This window comes from Notothenia coriiceps, unplaced genomic scaffold (assembly GCF_000735185.1).
Source record: "Notothenia coriiceps isolate Sejong01 unplaced genomic scaffold, NC01 NC01_scaffold00023589, whole genome shotgun sequence".
Classification (NCBI taxonomy): Eukaryota; Metazoa; Chordata; class Actinopteri; order Perciformes; family Nototheniidae; genus Notothenia; species Notothenia coriiceps.
This window is the reverse complement of record NW_011356290.1, coordinates 15,462-35,450: the sequence shown is the minus strand read 5'-3', so window position 1 is coordinate 35,450 and position 19,989 is coordinate 15,462. Positions and strand designations below refer to the sequence as shown.

The 19,989-nt window shown below is 39.8% G+C and overlaps 1 protein-coding gene across 1 annotated transcript in view; it reads left to right on the top strand.

The window, feature by feature from the left end:
• Nucleotides 1–6,820: 6,820 nt before the first annotated feature.
• LOC104954669 (putative beta-lactamase-like 1) overlaps nucleotides 6,821–19,989 on the top strand; it is a 14,250-nt gene continuing 1,081 nt past the window's right edge. Inside the window, exons 1-5 of the mRNA XM_010781837.1 lie at nucleotides 6,821–6,900; nucleotides 10,863–10,938; nucleotides 12,961–13,165; nucleotides 14,491–14,597; nucleotides 17,816–17,973. Coding sequence (XP_010780139.1) covers nucleotides 10,879–10,938; nucleotides 12,961–13,165; nucleotides 14,491–14,597; nucleotides 17,816–17,973 — 530 coding nt within the window. The 5' untranslated portion in view covers nucleotides 6,821–6,900; nucleotides 10,863–10,878. The remainder of the gene's footprint in view (nucleotides 6,901–10,862; nucleotides 10,939–12,960; nucleotides 13,166–14,490; nucleotides 14,598–17,815; nucleotides 17,974–19,989) is intronic.

The following is a 19,989-nucleotide window of genomic DNA, read 5'->3' as shown; positions in this document are numbered from 1 at the left end:
ATTTGTAATTCCTTATGAAATTCAATTCCAGAAGAAACTTATTCTTTTTTTGGCAACCCCGAATGGTGTCTATTTATACTCAGACTGTTCATCTGAATTGCAGGTTAATAACGACTATCAAAAAAACCGTGAACCTGTTAGTGGAAGGGACCTAACTGGAGTCCACATTGAGTTCAGACTAAAGTCCCAACAAATATAAAGGTTTTGTAATTAGTCTAGGACGTTCATTATTTATTACATCACTCATTTTATGGTCCAAATTGAGACTAACATCACCTCATCTTGTTCATCAATCCGACGACATGTTTTGTAAAGGTTGAACCCTAGTGATTTCATGTAGATATAGAATAGAATTCTACTAGTTACCGATGAAAAGACTGGAATCCACAGTACACCCGTAAAAATTAAGTGGGTAAAAATTAAATACAAAATTAAACTAATGTGGTGACAAAAACATAGGGGATTTTGAGGTCCCACCATGTGTCAAATTATGACCGTTGAGTACCCTTTGGGTAAAGGTCAAAACCTTCAGCGACACAAGGTAAGGTAAAGTATCTCGACACAGCGAGTCGCAGTTGGACAAAGCGTGACGGTGAGGTTGTAAGGTTAGTCTCCGAACTCTGAGTAGTGTCCCAAACATTTCGTTCTGCCTACAACATCAGGGTTGTGAATAGACCCCAAAGACCGAATCCATCCAAAAGCTTTGACATCAAGAATTGAGGCTTGTTTGATAAACAAAGAGACTTAGCTTCAATTTTGTGTTGTTCGTAACTGTGTGAATTTTGTCAGTTATAACACATTAATTGTTCCTATTTGACTACCAAAAATCACCTACTCATTACGTCATAGTGCCACATTAAGTAAACTGTCATCGGATTCCCTTATATAGGCAATAATACTTTTGAAGCTCTGCCTTTTTGTCAAAAGTGGGTGCGATTAGAGAAGTACCTTCGACGTATGGCAATACCCTCGGAAGTTTAGCGCTAGAAGCATTCGCCATAGATCGTCTTAATATCAGGATCGTGATCAGCTGACCTGCACCGACGCATTCTCCATGCCGTTCATATTGTGAAGAGCGGTCTTTAGTTAGTTTTTCGTAAATTACCGGTTTTGATAAGGTGTTAAGTCCTAAAAGGTCTCTCCCAATAAACACTTATTTGCAGGGAGGGCCCTCGCCAAACGTCTCTTGCCGGCCCCCTCGTACTCAAAGAATGTGCTGGTGATCTCGTGGAGATCCCAACCAGTACATTCTTTGTTTTGTGAAATTTTGCACAGAGACCTAGCCATTATTACCCCGTACCTTAGTTAGCCGGATATACGCAGTAAAAAAACATCCTCCTGTCCCGAACGATACCCAATACACGAACTTCAAAGACCCAATATTACTAATAAACACCTCCCTAGCACAGGATGTGTCCCAGCTGCCTTCAAACATGCCGTGGTCCACTTCTTAAAAAGAAAAATCTCGACCCCTCCATTCTCGCAATTTTAGGCCCATCTCCCAGCTACCTTTTTTATCTAAAGTCCTGGAGCGAGTAGTCTACGCCCAGCTGCAGTCTTACTTAACCGCGCATGGCATTCATGAAAAGTTTCAGTCTGGCTTCAAACCCATTCACAGCACTGAAACAGCCCTTTTAAGAGTTTTTAATGATCTCTTCCTAGCCGCCGACTCAGGTAGCCCAGCTGTCCTGGTGCTGTTAGACCTGAAAGCTGCCTTTGACACTGGACCATAGCATCCTGTTGTCACGACTTGAACAGTCCGCAGACATCACAGGCTCTGCCCTTGCATGTTTCAGGTCCTACCTGACAGACCGTAGCTTCTCAGTGCAGCTAGGTGCTTTCTCCTCTGCTAAAGCCCCTCTTACCTGTGGTGTTCCCCAAGACTCTATCCTGGGCCCCATCCTCTTTTTACCGTACATACTGCCCCTAGGTTCAATTCTCACTAAACACAACATCCCCTTCCATTGTTACGCCGATGATGTACAGATCTATCTGCCTCTAAATTCAAATGTCAACTCATTTATTTTATTTTATTGTAATAGAAGCATATGGTTGAAATGCATTCAAATTGCCAACTTAAAGACACAAAATGCTTAAACAAGGAAAGATAACAAATAATGTGCTAAAAGGAATAGTTCACTTTAAACACAAAAACTTCTTTAAACATACTAAAGATCCTCCAAGCACCTCTGAATGTTGGCCATTTCTCATTGTGTCTAGTCTTTAGTCAAGCTAACAGTGTGTTGACTAGCTGTATATTTAATACTGACTTAATTAGTATATTGCTTTTTAACTAAGCAAGATGCATGGATGAATAGAAAATATAATTTTTAATTAATTGTACTTGTTTCTTTCAACCCTTTATTAAAACAAAATGTTCCTTGTATGTAGAAATCTTAATTGAAAACAGAAAATATAAAAACGTAAGGAAAAAATCTGGTTAAATATTGCTGGATACAAACTTTTGATTAAAGAGTTACATCACATGTGTGAATAAGGTCTAATTATATGCCTGTATTTATAAAAAAGGAATTGGAAATATGCCTTAGAAATTATATACATTTCCCCTCCCCAAGGTTAACATTTGAATGTATTCACGTAATATAGAACCTTTAATCTGTCTATTGCACTTACAAAGATGAGGAATTGAAAGCCAAGCACAAACGGAACCGAAACCAATCAGTGAGTGGAAATAATGAGCAAATTCAAACAGATTCCTCCTCACCGGGTCTGACATTTGCTTTGAAGTTCATCAAAGTTATCAGAGGGACCGGGCCATGAAAGCTTCCTCAACTCAGTCATCCTTTCAAACCTTTTAGAATAGAACATTTAAAAAGAAATCTAGAAATATCAGACCAGACTGCTTTCCATGTTTCTTTTTTTACTTAAAAAAAGTATCTGCATCATTGAAGCTGGTTCACCCACCACCCGTTAAATGTTATTATAATTAGAAATGTAAATATAATTTCTTAGGATAGCACACAGTCAGTCGTAGTTTCCGCACTATCCACTAGAGACCGCTATAACCTGTAAAGCAAATTGTTGTCAACAGAATTATTCTGCACTCCTCTGTAAGTGCACAGATATGCAAGCAGTGAGCTAAACACAGATCCAATGTTAAAAACAAGTAGATAACCTAAATATTATTTTTCTTCTTAGAAAATAACAGAAATGTAATCATTGTCATCGACAATGTTGAGTTATGCTCAACATTGGAAGTACAACATCCTATAATTAATAGGAAATATTTATCCCTACAGAATGTAAGAGTCCACAGGAATAAGAGTCAAAATGTGAAAATGCAGAACAGTAGTTGAATTGTACAATATGAGTTGAGAAAATGTGAAAATGGCTAAATATGTAGGTGTATTTAAGTTGTATACGCTGAACGTAATGAGTGGCTTAAACACAACAAAAGCAGCTAATAGAAACTCATTATTTGCCTGGTCACAGATCCGAAAAAATGTCTGACAAAATTATTTAACAACCAAATAAATGTCATTGCTTTTACATATGAATCCCAAGGCCTAAGGTACATACCATTTAAGAATGACATTCAATTAAGGAAGAGATTAGGTACAGTGGAGGCAATAATTATTTAATCCCCTGCAGATTTTGAAAGTGTACACACTTGCAAAGAAATTAACAGTTTATAATTTTAATGGTAGGTTTATTTTAAGAGTGAGAGTAATAATATTAAAAAGAAAATATAGAAATTGAAAACTGATTTGCATTTAACTGCGGGAAAGTATTTGATCCCCTTGCAGCCAACAAGAATTCTGGCTCCCACAGACCGGTTACATAAGTCAATTTCCTTTAAGAAAGTACTGCTAATATATCAACTCGATACCTGTATAAAAGACACCTGTCCACAGAATCAATAAATCAATCAGATTCCAACCTCTCCACCATGGGCGAGACTAAAGAGCTGTCTAAGATCTCTGATTGATGATCATGAGAAAGGTGAGGACAAAGAATGACACAGGAGGAACTTGTTAATGATATGAAGGCAGCTGGGACCACAGTCACCAAGACAACTATTGGGAACACACTACACCTGCATAATGGATCAAATCCTGCAGCGACCGCAAGGCCCCCTGCTCAAGAAGAACATGAACGACCCGTCTGAAATTGGCCAATGAACATCTGAATGATTCAGAGAAGGCTTGGGAGAAGATGATGTGGTCAGATGAGACCAAACTCAAGATCTTTGGGATCAACTTGACATGCTATGTTTGGAGGAAGAGAGATGCTGACTATAACCTCCAGAACACCATCCACACCGTCAAACATGGAGGTGGAAACATTATGCTTTGGGGGTGTTTCTCTGCTAAGGGGACAGGACGACTTCCTGCACCGAGGAAAGGATGTACGGGGCCATGTACCGTGAAAATCTTGGACTCCTTCCTTCAGCCAGGACACTGAAAATGGGTCATGGAGGGGTCTTCCAGCAGGACAATGACCCTGAACATACGGCCAAGGCAACACAGGAGTGGCTAAAGAAGCACATTTAGGTGATGGAGGGGCCTAGCCGGTCTCCGGACCTTAATCCCACAGAACATCTGTGGGGCGAGCTGAAGCTTCGGGAGGAGTGGACCAAAATCCTTCCTGAGATGTGCACAGACCTGGGGACCAACTACAAGAAGCGTCTGACCTCTGTGTGTCCAACAAGGGTTTCTCCACCAAGTATAAGACATGTTTTGCAAAGGGGATCAAATACTTATTTCCCACAGTTAAATGCAAATCAATTGTTATCTTTTATATAATGTACATTTCTGGATTCTCTTTTTGATATCCTCACCCTCACTGTTAAAATAAACCTACCATTACAATTATAGTCTGATCATTTCTTTGGAAGTGGGCAAACTTACAAAATCTGCAGGGGATCTAATACTTATTTCCTCCACTGTAGCTCAGTCTGTAGGAACTTGGCTTGGAAGAGTTGCAGGTTCAAGTCCCAGAATTGGAGCGTCCACTGGTACTTTGAGAGGTGCCACGCCTCCTGAGCACTGCCAATGTGCCCTTGAGCAAGGCACCAGACCACCACTCTGCTTACTTGGCTTTGTATAATAGCTGCACTGCTCCTTATACAAAAAGGTATTAGGTGAGGTGTACATGTGTAGAAGTGGAAAATAAACTGGAATTACTTTTTTTTATTTGTATATGTGTAACATTTGCTAGAAAATATATGTTTTATCAAGTAAGAATTATATAAAGCACCATTTTATCAAGAGTTTACACAAATTAGCAGGAACCTGATTTGCCTACATGATGTATTTGCATGTGTACCACTGCAGAGGTCAGATGAAGTGTAGCACATTTTATTAATGCACATGACCGCTGTGTCTGATTGTTGATAGAAAACAAAAGATTGTGTTTTCCATTTCCAGAAGCTTAAGTCTTTTAATGCTAAAGTATAAGGATTACTGATGTCAGTTACTGTAATGATGGAACGAGTGGTTGGCAATAATACCATACATGCAGCATATAACGAACATAGAATTAATTAAATGGAGAGATCAGAGGTGGATGGGATGTTTTTGCTAAGAAGAAGGTGGCAAGGGAAATGGATTGATAGCACAGTTTTACATGCTGTCTGACACTTTGAATTATATATGATATAAACGCCATGTACAATGAATAAATAGAGAGAAAGTCACATTTTTCACTTCATATTAATATTTCCGTCTGCATTTCTCACACGCTTTTTCACACGTTTCAGCATATTTGATATAATTAATTATATTCCGCTTTACATCCTTAAGTCCTAAGTCCTTTGCAAAACCTCTGATCTGATCCCTGTGTAATGACATACCTTTCAGCCAGATAAGGTATTAGTGTGGCAAGGGGATTGTGTAACGCTCATGTTATAGTGAACATTAAATTCAGGAGACCTTCTCATATCATCAGGGATCTTGTGCATAACACAAGCCCTGGTGAGCGCAGCAGCTTGCAATAAGCCAGCAACTCTATGCAATCAGCCATACGCATTGAAATGAGCCGCCTTCGTATATTGTTGACTCACCATCTCTGGCATATGTTCCCAAAGGAAATTCATTATTTTAAAGCGGAAGAAATCCAAATGTTTGCTCCTTTTATACAAGAATGGAACAAAATGGTGTGTCACAGAAAACACACCTGTCTGAACCCTTATCTGTGTTCATCAGTTTCTACTTAAATGCATTTGACCAACAAGTGGCTGTGTGCCGTGTTCCCATTTAACATTGAATGGGTACATTGCAGATAATAAGGCCGGACCTCATCCGAAACTCAGTCAAGGGAGAGAGATTTTGATTCTGCGTCGGTCGAAACAATATTTTGAGGGTTCGGAGAATAAAAGCTCCCAAAACACGAGTCAATAAATGATGCTTCTAGGTTAAAAGGTTAAAAGAAAACAATATACTGCTTTTAGAAAGAGATTCATGAACTATAGGTGATACGTCTGTAACTCAATTGAGCCCCAAAAAGGTTGAAAATCTCACAGATTTACCCTATACAGTGAAAAACACCCATCATTGGTCAAAACTGCATTCAGTTCAGCAATAAGCACCGGTAGGCTTTTTGCTTTGTTGAGTGAACATGTCCTATTAAAGCCAAAGCCATGCAAATGCAAAAAAAAGAAAAATAGAATGGAAACACACACACACATAGACACCAAACACACTCTGCACACATAAGAGGGCACCCATTTTTGAGGCATGGCAGATGTGGCCATTGGCTGAAAGTTAATCCAGGAAGCTGGGTTAGATACAAGCAGGATTTAGACATAACCATGACACTAACATCTGTCAGGATCCTGCTGCAAGCTCCCAAACCCAGACGGGACAAAAGCGGAATATTATTGTCTTTCTGTTTGGATAAAAGAGGAGGGAGACGCTGTCAGTAGATTCAGAACCTGAGGTAAGTGTACATGGAATTAATCCATATACTTTTGGATGTTTCATGGCCTAGAAAAACAGACGCTCGATTCATTGCAGGTTATGTAACATGTTTTTCCACAGCCTCGATGCTAGAAGCTTGTGATGTGGCGCATCCACGAATGATATGCCTGTCTTATACATGAACACAAGGCTGGATATCATATTGAATATGGAGGGCTGTTAGCATCTTCACAAGTCGGTTTATTAGTTTTTTTGACAAGGTAAGATCAAATAGGGTTCATATTTAGGAAATCATTTTTGACCCAGTCTGAAAACAGAACAGTATACTGATATAATAATAAATACTTGTTGCTCTTATAATTCACTACATTGCTTATTTTTTGCAGAAAATCACATTTTATGTTGACAAGGCATAATTGAGTGATAAATTTACTTTTAATTTCCTTTTCTTTTGTCAAACTGGAAGACATTAAGGGCTATGGCTAATCACAACCCTTGTGTTAAAGCTTATCAGTCGACACGCGCTTGATTATAGTCTCATCTTATCTACGTCTGATAACAAGATTAAACACTTTAGTTGTGTTTAGCAGCACTGAGAACACATAAGTCAGAATTTGAACTGCAGGAAGTATAGCTTGAAGGTTGTGCTGTTATGCACTATGCAAATCTTATATAAACCTTTAGTTAAAAAAAACATCTAGGGTAACACATATCAAAAGTATTTATCAAAGAAATATAATCTCTGTCCGCAGCATGCAAAAATGTAATGCTGTGTTGTCTCAATATAAAAAGTTACCTTGTGACAGGATTAGGAACGCCACCTGTCATTATTATGCTAGATTTATCTATGAAATTATATTTTTAAGATGTCCAACAGAATGATGGTAGCAAGGCCAATGAAGAAGATAGTGTAAAGCAATTAACACATTTTACTTACATCAGTACAACATAATGTTACACTTTATGCATAATGTATATGATCTATTTAATATGTTGCATCTTAATTGCAAAGACAGTACAGTTAATGCATTCAATAAAATGGCTGATATTATTTAGTAAATACATTTGAACGGATAAAAAACAACATGTTTATTATTAATGACATCATGGATCTCTACTGTACATAGACACTTGTGATGTGCTGATGTCAGCCATTAAGTGACGGCAGTGCGGTGCATATAGTCTAAGCTGCATCCTCACTGAGCTGCTGGCATGCCTGTATAGACCCTTTATCTGTTTCCAAGAATCTCACCTTTTTCCAAAAGCTATGGTCTTTCAGGCGGGGCAAACTAATAATTTGTATGACTCATGACCTGCAAACTCTTGGACTATACATTAACTTAATTAATGTCTCAGAACCTGTCATTACTGCTGACTTTATGTGTGACACGCTGCGATACATCATAGAAATGCATCTTCACTTCCAAAAACGAATGGCATTACTGTAAAGGAGTCTGATCAGCACTTCAGAAGCTGCTTTCAGAGAATCGGCTCATAAGCGCAGGCACACGATGCGGGCTGAAAAAGTACCAGCATGCCAGGTCATATTTTAGCTCAGTTCTGAATATTTGATGTTGTTTTAATTGGTTGGGAGGAATTGAAATGTAGGGCACACTACAGCTTTTTCTCAATGTGTCTTTGCAGTAGAATTATAAGTAAAGATGAATTATCCATAATGTGAACTACTCCTACGCATTTGGTATACAGGTGTGAATACCAGAAATCAGGTCAGCAAGATAATTGCTGCCTTACACAATGGTTCATTCATCAACAGCTGAAGTTCTTAGAAAAGTGTTATTCTGAGTCCTTGAATGAGCAGGCCTTCAACTTGCCATTCAACGACAGAAAATCGTTGAATGTCAGTTAAGAAATGATGACGGTAGATTTTTTTTTGATGTCAATGAAAACAATGTTGAATTATGGAATTCACTCCACATGTAGACATGTTGAGTTTGTCAAAGGCAGCAGAAGCAACTTCATGTGGTAGAAAAGGGCTTTATATTTAAAGGAAAAGCAGTAGAGACCTTGGTAAATGATTCAAATGACTCAGAGACTCCTTCGAATATATTAAACATCATAACTGCAAAGTTTATACAATGAGATACTTGGTTAAACTTAGCTAAATGTGCATGCAGTTTAAAGCTTGAGCAAAGTTTTCAATACAAGTTCCGTTTGCTGACATTTTTTTAATACTCTAATGTTTTAAGGTGCTTTAAGGGCTGACAGGCAGAAAGAGAGCTGCTTAATGAAAACATGCTGTGATAGATCGTTTTAGCCTGAAAACACAATTCATGTGTTCATGCATGTAAAAATACATCATCAAGCTAATCTATAGTTGTGTGCTGCCAAAGTTATTTACTGTATAGTTGCTGGCACTTTATAATTAATAGAATTGTATGAATCAGGTACTAAAAATATATAGACTTTTACTTCATTGTAGTCTGAGTGTAAAAAATACAAGACTTGGGAACAACAAATAGGCATTTTAGAGGAAACAAGAAAAAACTATCCCGTTATCTTTTGAAAAAAAGAAAATGAAGCTTAGGAAGATTTATGTTAACAAGTGTGTTCTCATTTTTTAATTAAGATTAAAACCAGCCACACATAATCAATGTTTCCTCATATCAAAGTTGGTATGATGTTTTAAAAAAGTTACGTTGGTTTTTCCTATATGCATCTTTACAGTAGCTACACGTGTCAGCTTCTGCCACAGGCTAACAATATTTTTAACTGAAGTTGGTACATGGTTAGGTTAAGGAAAATGTTTTAGACTATCTATTATTTGTAGACTACATTATGTTTCTATTAACCTGACATGTCAAGGTAACTAAAGTAATCAAATATATGTAGTGGAGTAAAAATATTGTGCCCTTTAGTGGAGTAGAAGTATGAAGTAGCAAGAAAGGAAAACAATAAAATGATGTAAACGTACCTCTAAATTGTATTTAATTACATTACTTGAGTAAATGTACTTTCCAACACTGCATATTCTTACTGTCTTTTGTAGCATAAAAGTAATATTAATTTTAGGGATAAGTATTACAAAGCTTGGTACCCCAATACAGTGTTTAGTTGTTTTGAGTTCACAATGAGTCTTGCAATGTTTTTAGTCATTTTGTCATCTTATTATCAAAGCAGTGTGCTCCAGCAATATGAAAAGTGCCACACAATCATCCTGTCAGCTCCTACTGCTGTCACCTTTGATATCTGTGGATCCTCTGAGAGCAGCAGCACAGACTGCCAGGGCAGGGAGGGTTTCTTTAAAAAATGTATTCCAGTACAATTACTCGTTACCTGTAAATATTTATCTTGAGTGTATTACGGAAGACAACGGAACAATGTGACCTAAGAAAAGAAGAACTGAAGATATTAAGTATCAGAATTGTGTCTTCTATTCAGAGATTTTATTTATAGGAAAACTTACCTTTCAGTATATTCAGGCAGTAGCCTATACACCAACAATGAAGCATATGAGCACATAGAACAGTTTAAAAAGCAGAAATCAAATCTGAGCTGACAGAAAATGCTCTGTTTTGGTTTTATAAATACTGTTCAATTCACACATACTATATGATGAACATATAGGTTCCCCTACTGAATAAAACAAATAACAAATGAACCAAAGAAAGTAAAAACCATAAAGCAAACTCAGGCAGTACGCGCATTGATTCACTCTTAAAGTATTAGCCTATACAGAACAGTAAAGAAACAAGAAATAAGATCTGCTCGTTTTACAGTTTTAATATCCTCAATTTTAGGAAAGGTAACAGTAATCTGATTACGTCTTTTGTTCAAGTAACTGTACGGGAATACAGTAACCTAGTGTGTCCATATTACGTAATCCCATCACATGTTATCCGTTGCACAACATTTTATGACACTAACTGCTATCTTAGAGTCTCGAACCGCGGCTAAGAATGCAAGTTCTGCGCATAAACTATCACTATGGCAAGCTATAACCCTCTTTTTTTATGTTAACAGTTTGTGCAGCAAAACCATGGGTAAGGCGGGGAGTAAAGTCCTGAGAGAGACCTCAGAGGATGGGGTTCCAGACCAGGTAAAAGCTCACTACCTTTCTCACACACACACACACACACACACACACACACACACACACACACACACACACACACACACACACACACACACACACACACACACACACACAGACAGACAGACAGACAGACAGACAGACAGACAGACAGACAGACAGACAGACAGACAGACAGACACACACACAAGCCAAAGTCAAACCCACACAGACACACACAAGCAGGATGTACAATGTATTCAACTGAAAACACATTAAACTGCGGGGAGGATGAGTGTGTTTGGGTGTGTGTGCCAGCTGAAATGCTCTCCAGCTATCACTGGTTATGCAATCAGGATCAGCCGCAGATTGCATTCACACTTGATTTCCCCACATCGCAACATGATATCCATACTGTAATCATCAAAATACATTCCCGAGCTTTGGACGGACCATTAATATCTTGTGATTAAGCAAAGTGAAAGAACGATCAGGATGTACCTTCTGATGGCTATAAATGCTATCTATTGCCAAGATTTTCTAGAGAGGGTTTAATTTATTATATTTAAGCTTCCCACTAGAAGTAAATAGAAGTATAAATATTATATTCAATAAGTTTACTGTAATATCATTTTAAATCCTGATAGTCATGGCGTCATTTAATTGAAAGAACATTTATGGATTAAATGACCAGATTCCCTCCTGCTCTGTCTTTTTGTGGCGAAAAAAAATATTTATTTTGATCTTATATCCACAAAACAGGACTTAGTCAAGTGAATTCAATGAATTAAGTTAAATTCACCTCACTTCAATATTTATCCTTTTAAAGTGTTCCTGCTCATGTACCTAGTTCATTCACCTTAAGCCTTTCCACTTCTTTTCTCACCTTAAATCTGAATTTTAAGACTGTCATGCTTTGTGTGATTTCACTATTGGCTGCCACTAATTTACACTGACATTATATGGCTTACTCGTGAATTGGTAGTCAAAGAATATTTGCAGCTCTGAGGACCACAAACACAGTGTTTATGTTCCTTCAACTCTTCCTTTTTGCATAGTAAAAGACCTTTCTCGCATTTTCTAAAGTAAACATATACATTGTTTGCTAGTAAGCAGAATACTGTTCTTGCTCTGCCTGTGTTTCTAAATGTAAAATGTCACCAAACCACACGCTCTTGGACTCTCTTGTCTTTTTGTGCACTCTGTAGGCAGCAGTGGCCAAATAAGTTGTTGACAGCACTACAACACATCCTCTGTCATTTTCTAAATCACCATCAACATCACAAAGTGTCTGTCATTCCCTCTCCCAGTTGATCCAAATTTGCTGCACCCAAGTGACCTCGTTGAGTTTTCATCTCATTCAGACGCTAAAAGGCGCACCGTGTCACCCCATTTGGACCTGTGTTGACTGAGTGGGTGCCATCTTTGTCGGCTCGTGTGCCTCGGTGGCCGGCTCCACAGGGCTAAGGCTGGACTGAAGTGAATTGATTCACAGGGATTAGGGATTAAGACTTCCCCCCGCCGCTTTGGTTGAGTAAATCTGGGGATTATGATGTCAACAGCCTGTGGCTGCAGCAGAGGAAATTGAATTGTGAGGAACGGGAGTGCCGACGGCCCAGGATTACAGCACAGTCAGTGAGAAATCAGAGATGGGAGTTCATGTCTGTGCCTTTCTCCTGCTCAGGAAAACTTCTGTGGGACACCATTTACTGCCTTTGGGGAGTGCGACACACTTACATGGAAGAATTTACTATGAGTAGATGTTGAGGATGGTAATTTTGTGATAAAGAAGATCTCTGTGTCCCTGGTAATCCAGTACTTCCTGCTCTGGCCTTTGAAGCATCAGGTGGTAAGTACCGCTAAGTGCTACAGGGATCACTTGTTCAAAGGGAACTAGGCGTTAAGGATATAATGACTCAACTAAACTAAACTAACTCATAGCATGGAGGAGAATTTAGGGAACATTTATCGTGTATAATCTGCATTTGTTCTTCAAACATTCTCTCATGTGTTGTTGTGTGTTTGTGTTCCCGTCCCTCTGCATTCCAGCCTCCCTCTCCTCCTCCTGCTGCTGACCCTGACCCCGACCCTGTCCCTGTCCCTGCTCCTGCTTCTGTTAAATTTGAAGGACTCACTAAAACAAGCAAGATGAAGGTGAAATGGAGCGATCTGGGTTTGGCCTTCTTCATCGTGCTGTCCCTGGTGATGACAGGATGCTTCTTCTGGCAATATCAGATGCCAAAACTTCTGCCAGGTGAGGCACTGTAGTTAGTAACAGGATGTGTGAGAGGAATTTCTTAAAGCTGAGAAATTGTTATCTTAACTCATCTTTAAACATCAAATTATCTGTTGAGGTGCGGCATTATTCTGAAAAGCAAAAGATTATTTAAAATGAGTTTCCATTTCATGATTTCTTATTCTGGTAGAAGAAAGTCTTTGAAACATTGAACCTATGACGCTCAATAACTTAACACAATATCCTGATTATAAAATGTAACGCTAAATCGTAATTTGCAGATTTGCTAAATCTTAACTAATCTGGCAACAACCCACAACCTTAGTTAGTTCATTGAAAATCAACAGATTATTCTCTCATAATTATGTAGATACACACTTTGTAATTAGGACATCAAGCAATCTCCTACATTATATTATCACACAGTTGAAGGGGTTTTACCCTTTCCTGTATGATAAGGAATAAGGCGCGGGACATCTCAAAGTGGTTGACCAATCACAACAGAGCCGACCAGCTAACCAATCAGAGCCGACTGGGCTCTGGTTTCGGACAGAGGGTGAAAAGAGGTGCTGCAGCACAGGCAGTATGAGAACATATGAATGCCTTTTTGAACATTAAAGCTTGTAAACATAAAATACATCTATGAACCTAAAAGTTAGCAAAATACATCCTCTTTAAAATGTAGGTTTCAATTATATTTAAAAGGTTTTGATTGTAGTCCCTTTAATCCATAATTAGTCCAACACAGCACCAGAATGTGTCACGTTGCTTTAGTTCATTAATTTGTTTTAATTATGTTAAAACTTAATTAAAGCGCCTGATCAGACTCTTTAATACAATTAATTCAGAGCAAAAACACTTCTCTAAAGTAAAGTCCAGTTTTATAATCTCCATATGACTGTGTATGATTATTAAGGTAACATGAGGTTATGATTTTCTGACGTATCGCCAAGGGATCTTTTTTATTCCAAATAACAATTTCATATGTGCTTTAGACTGAGAATGCAAATGGTGGCCTTAAGCAACAATGAAACATATTTAAATATTATACATTCATCCAGAATTCACTCTGGGATCTGGCAGCATTTTTTAAAATCTGCAGGTTATATACAATAAATCCAGTCAAATTGTATGGTGAAAGATCAACGGGGTTCATCAGGAAGCGGGGAGAATAATGAACTCACCCACTAGCCAGTCAAAGCCTAATGCATGTGTTGGCCTTTGTTCAGCTGATACATTATTATATCAAATTTCAAGTGGGAAATACAAAAGCCTGTCCCGCTGTTATTCATTCGCTCTTTCTTTCTCCCTTTTCATTTTCTCATTTCCCACCCACCGCCTAGATGAAGGGAGGGGTCGCAATGCCGAGTCAGAGATGATGTGTCCTCGCTTCCCCGAGCCTCTCCAGCTGGAGCATCCTATCCCTAGCCTGAAGGAGGCTCTGGAAAAGGTGAGAGGAGTTGTTCGTCATGCTCAGAACTATAACTGATGTTGGATTTCTGTCATGCCCACTCAAGTCTGGGGAAATGTACAGGTTGACCTCCGTAATCCTTCACACCAAATGCTGCTGCAGTTGACAGAAGGAGATTAAAGATATGCTGTGAGGAATGATTAAAAGTCAGTCAAATCTCAGCAACCAAACAGTTTCAGACAAACTGCAAATACAGATCAAGTTTATGAATTTGATATAAGATATGCTTACTTCAGCCTTTAAAGCAAAAATAATCTTTAAATCTAATCTTGAATACGTTTTAAAGAATGAATTATGTTTCGCCTGCAGGTTTCACAAACCGACAAAAAGTGCTGGTTTTCCAGAATAGCAATATCATTTATATGATGTGTTCATTAAAGGAATAATGTTTGGCATAGTGCGACATCAAAGTAATTGCTTTGGGGTTTCATGTTGCTGATAATAAAAGCGCACAGAACAAAGTATAAAAAAAGGGTTCCCAAGATAAATCCAGCGCTGCTACACATTCATTTATTACCTCATCTTGGCTTTTTTGCGAATAATTTTATACTTTTAACCCTTTAGATACCAATTTTTTTTTTTTGATGAGATCATCTGATCTTTTGGATGTGACTCGCTCTCTGAGGGAAGTAAGTCACCTGAAACCATCAGACAGAGGACCCTAAGCCCATACTGGTTTATTGTGAGGAGTAACACAAGTGTCAGTTGTCAATGGACTGTTCTTTTTGTTTGCCTTTTTAAGTGAAAGCATCGAAAGGGGGAGACAGAGGGAAATGGGCCCAGGCAGGTTTCCATCCCTTTGCACGTGGACTAAGCCCCAGGGCCCCCAGCCCGACCAACTGGGCTATACGTTGACCCATGGATAGAATTGTAGTACCTTAAAACATGGTTGTTGTGTTATTTGTTTATTACTTTGAGAACTAAGCAACTATAGCTGATATTTGAACAGTGGTGGAAAGTAAATATCTCAGTTTTTGTATAATGTTTCCTGTTTTATTTTGAAATGTATTTCCTCTTTGTGTCCTGTCTAGTTTTACTTCCTGTATTTTAGTTCCAAGCCTTTGTGATTGTCTGGTTGTGTTCACCTGCTGCCCTTGTGTTTCTGCCTGCGCTCTCCAGCTGTGTCTTGTCTCGATGAGTCGTGTTTTATTCGTGTCACCCCTTGTGTTCTTTATCGGTTAGTACTGTCACAGGGTAAGAAAATCAAGACCCAAACTAAAAATAAACAAAAGCGAGCTTTTAATTAAATAAATAAAACATTTCAAATTAAACAAGAAACATTAAATACAAAAACTATTAGTACATGTTCACTTTTTATACTTACTTTGACATGTTGCTGCTAATACTTCTGTACTTTTACTTGTAATAGAGTATTTTGACATTAATGTATGGCTACTTTTACTCAAGTAAAATATCTAAATACTTCTTCCACCTCTGATCATAGATATATTTCATATGATACTGTGATGGGCCTCTATATGGCGCTGTTTTGTGGCTTTGTGGTCTGTATCGCTCGAAATGTCCCTAATAGGCCTACGTCTGTTTCCGGTGACTTTATTTACGGCTAAAAAGCATGCTAAAAAGCCCAAGATTATAGAATTAAACGAATAAATAAAAACAAGGATATTGTGTGTTATTGTTGAGTAAATAACAGTGTGTTATTTAGAAAAGACAAATTAGAAGGAAAAAAAGAATTTAAAAAATACAGATTTCAGTATTTTGAGGCTCCATTTCTTTTCCTCACAGACGGCAAAAAAAGTCCGAAATTATACGATTTAAGATAAAAACAAATCAATAAAAAGATAAAACACTGGCATGTAATTTACGTTAGAATTTATATATGAGTGTAAAATCTACGTCACTTTACAGACCCGCCCACTTTTGGGGAAATCAACACTGTCATTTGATCAAGCCACAGAGATCTTCTTTTACTGTCCTTTGTTCTTAGAGGAAGTATAGAAACACGTAACTCTGGATTTGTTTTAATGTTTGAGGTACAATAAACGACACAGCAGCTTTTTGGCATGATAAAACTATTTTCTGCCTCGCTCATGAGAGTAACAGCTGGCGAAATTACAGCCTCGCCTACTGATTTCAAATGTGTGCTCTAAAATGATATTTATAAATGACTATTATCATTATCATAAGCAAGACAATAAATGGCAAAGATATGTAGAAAATACACGTATTTGAGATACGTTCTTTACGAACGTACATTCTTGATACTTGAATAGCTGTAGCCTACTCACTTATTTCCACCACAACTGTCCTGCCAAACACAATGTGCAAACACAATAGGATGTAACTTGTACCAATCTTACTGGATAATGTAACTTAAAGAAATGTCACACTTATTACTTTACAGAGAACTTTTAATCAAATTATTAAGATCTTTTCACAGCAGATACTTTAATTAGGAGTCTTTTCTTAAGTTATTGAAGTACATTTGGTTATTAAATTCACTGTGATTCACAACATGTCTGGGGATAGTTTAATAAATTATGGAGCATCATCCAGCTGTCTGAGCATTAAACAGGAGGAAACGTCAAGGCTTGTGCCAGCAGAGAAGTTTGTGAACATTTATCGAACAGTGGCAATAACTGTTGTTAGATATCCAGGAAAGGTTAGATATAAGTGTACATAATGACAGAACCATTGATGATGGTGGTGACAAATTCATTTGGTATTATTGTTTCATATGAAGGAGAGAAAAGTGATCAATGCCACACTAAAGTCCAATACCTATATTAGTGGTAAATACAGCTGTAGGTTGACAATTACATGTTAAAGCTTTCATGTTATACAGTAGATTCTAGCATTTAGTTCAACATTTTAAAATGTCTCACTTTGTAAGGCTATTTTTATTCTGAAGGTCTAATTGTTTTCGGTGATTACTGAATTGAGTGTTCCGACGCCCTTTGTAGCAGTAATTAAACTTGATTTGATTTGACACCCATTGTGCGTTTAAATAATCGTTTGGTGTTTAAATAATTTACACATCATAAATAATGTGTAAACATGAAAAACTGAATACCACTCTTGTGTCTGTATTTGAACCAGCAGCCAGTTAGCTTAGCATTAAGAATGGAAGCAGGGGGAAACAACTAGCCTTTCTTCCTTTTGAAAAAATGTAATAAGTAGCTAACCAAAAATATATCTTAACTGGATACCTTTACAGAATGCTCTGTCTCTTCCAGGTGGATGCTTTGCTTCGACAGACCGTCAATCCCGTCAGCCTTCCCTCACTGTCAGCCATCGTGATCTTAAACGACACTGTTTTGTGGACTGGTAACTTTGGAAAAAGGAATAGCAGTGACCCTCTCTCAGGTGCCCCAAATGAGTACACAATTTACAGGTGGGTACACGATGAAAACTTTAAAAGGTTATAAAATACACATTTTTAGCTTAATATTTGTAATTTGTGCCTCTATTGTGACATGTTTACATGCTTTAATGTTCAAAAAGGTCTTCATTTTTCTCATACTGCCTGTGCTGCACCTCTTTTCACCCTCTGTCTGAAACCAGAGTGGTTAGCTGGCCGGCTCAGTTGTGAGCAGTCAGCCACTTATGGCGCATTTCCACTGCAGCGCGTAGCACGGTTTAAGTGTGCCGTGCCAAACCCGGCCCGTTTTTTGTTGCGTTTCCACTAGGGGTAGTTCCGGCTAACGGGTACTGTTTCTGTTAGGGTGAGTGAAGCAGGCAGGACCCAAATGCAGATTACACAGAAATACCTTTATTTCAAGGTGAACACGGTGACAAACAGAACACTACCCCGTGAACACAGTCACAGACAAACAAGGAACCAACAATGACAGACAGCAAAAACAGAACTTAAATACACACAAGACTAATCAACGAAACAAGAGACAGGTGAGGAGGGAGGAGAAAACACAGGGGGGACAAGGTGAACACAATCGGGTAATCAGACAGGATGGAACACAGACAGAAAAAACAGGCAAGACAGGGGTTGAACACTTATCAAAATAAAACAGGAAACCAAAGACAGACGGGCGGACGGCCCGGGGGAACAGCAGAAGCCGAGAAGGGGGACTCGGGCAGACGGCCCGGGGGAACAGCATTAGCCGATAAGGGGGACACGGGCGGACGGCCCGGGGGCAATGCAGAGTTCGTGGTGGGGGTCTCAGGCGGACGGCCCGGGGGCAAGTCAGAAGCCGAGAAGGGGGACTCGGGCGGACGGCCCGGGGACAAGGCAGAGTCCATGGTGGGGGTCTCGGGCGGACGGCCCGGGGGCAAGGCAGAGTCCATGGTGGGGGTCTCGGATAAAGACACATTAACGTAAACCCAGGACGGACGAAGTGGAGTGGGATGTCTTCCTTGGTATTGGTTCCACTACCACGGGTCGTCTAGGTAACCACAATGATTAGGTGGAAAGTATGACGACGAATACCAATCCACCTCCCCTAGCAGGTCACAGTCAAATCTTTCTCCGACGAGACCGTTCTCCGCGTGTCCACCGTTGTCTCCCGGTACAAATCACACCAAAAGGACTGACCTAAAACCTGAAGGAGAGTTACAACTAGGCCGGGACGATCGGGTCCGTACGATCGGGGGACGGAAGGTTAAGGGATGGACAGTGGTATGCAGAGCAAAACAAGACAGACCTCAGTCGGGACGAAGAATAGAAAAGGACGAGGACAGGTCCTAGCAAGAAGCCCATGACAAGACCGAAAACCTCCCGGTGCCCTCGGAGGTTTCCTAGATTCTCTTCCTCAGCGTTCAGGTCCGATCGTTGGGCTTGGGGTCTTCGGTTGAAACCCGAGCATGTCCGGTCCCGTACCAAGACCGAGTCATGCCGGTGTTCGGTACCAAGGACAAGGTCATGGACCGGGTTGCGGTACCAAGGCCGCAGGTCTGGCCGGGTGTCGGTACCAAGGTCGAGGTCAGACCGGGGTTGCGTACAAGGTCGGGACAAGACCGGGTCGTCAGTACCAAAGGTCGGTCAAGACCCGGGTCGTCGGTACCAGGGTCGCCGTACCAAGGCCGGTCAAGACCGGGTCATCGTACCACGGTGGGACACAGGACACGGCATCCCCAGGCGTTGCTGGGAAACGCCCCCAGACGGTTGAGTAAAGGACAAGGCACCCCAAGGCACTGTCGGACGAGCGGCCACAAAGTGAACGGTTGTGCACAGGGACAGGACAAAGCCCAGGGTAGCCGGGTCGGAACGAGGTCAGCACCAGGTGACTGTGCGGTCTAAGGCAGGTCCCAGAGCAGATTCAGACTGGGCGGTCCCCAGGGGACGAGACGGGCGGAGCTCGGGCCCGGGGACTCACGGCGCCGGAAGCGAGCCGGCCGGGACCTGAGAAGGGCGGCGACGGAAGCGGGAGTACGGACCGCGGACTCAAGCGTG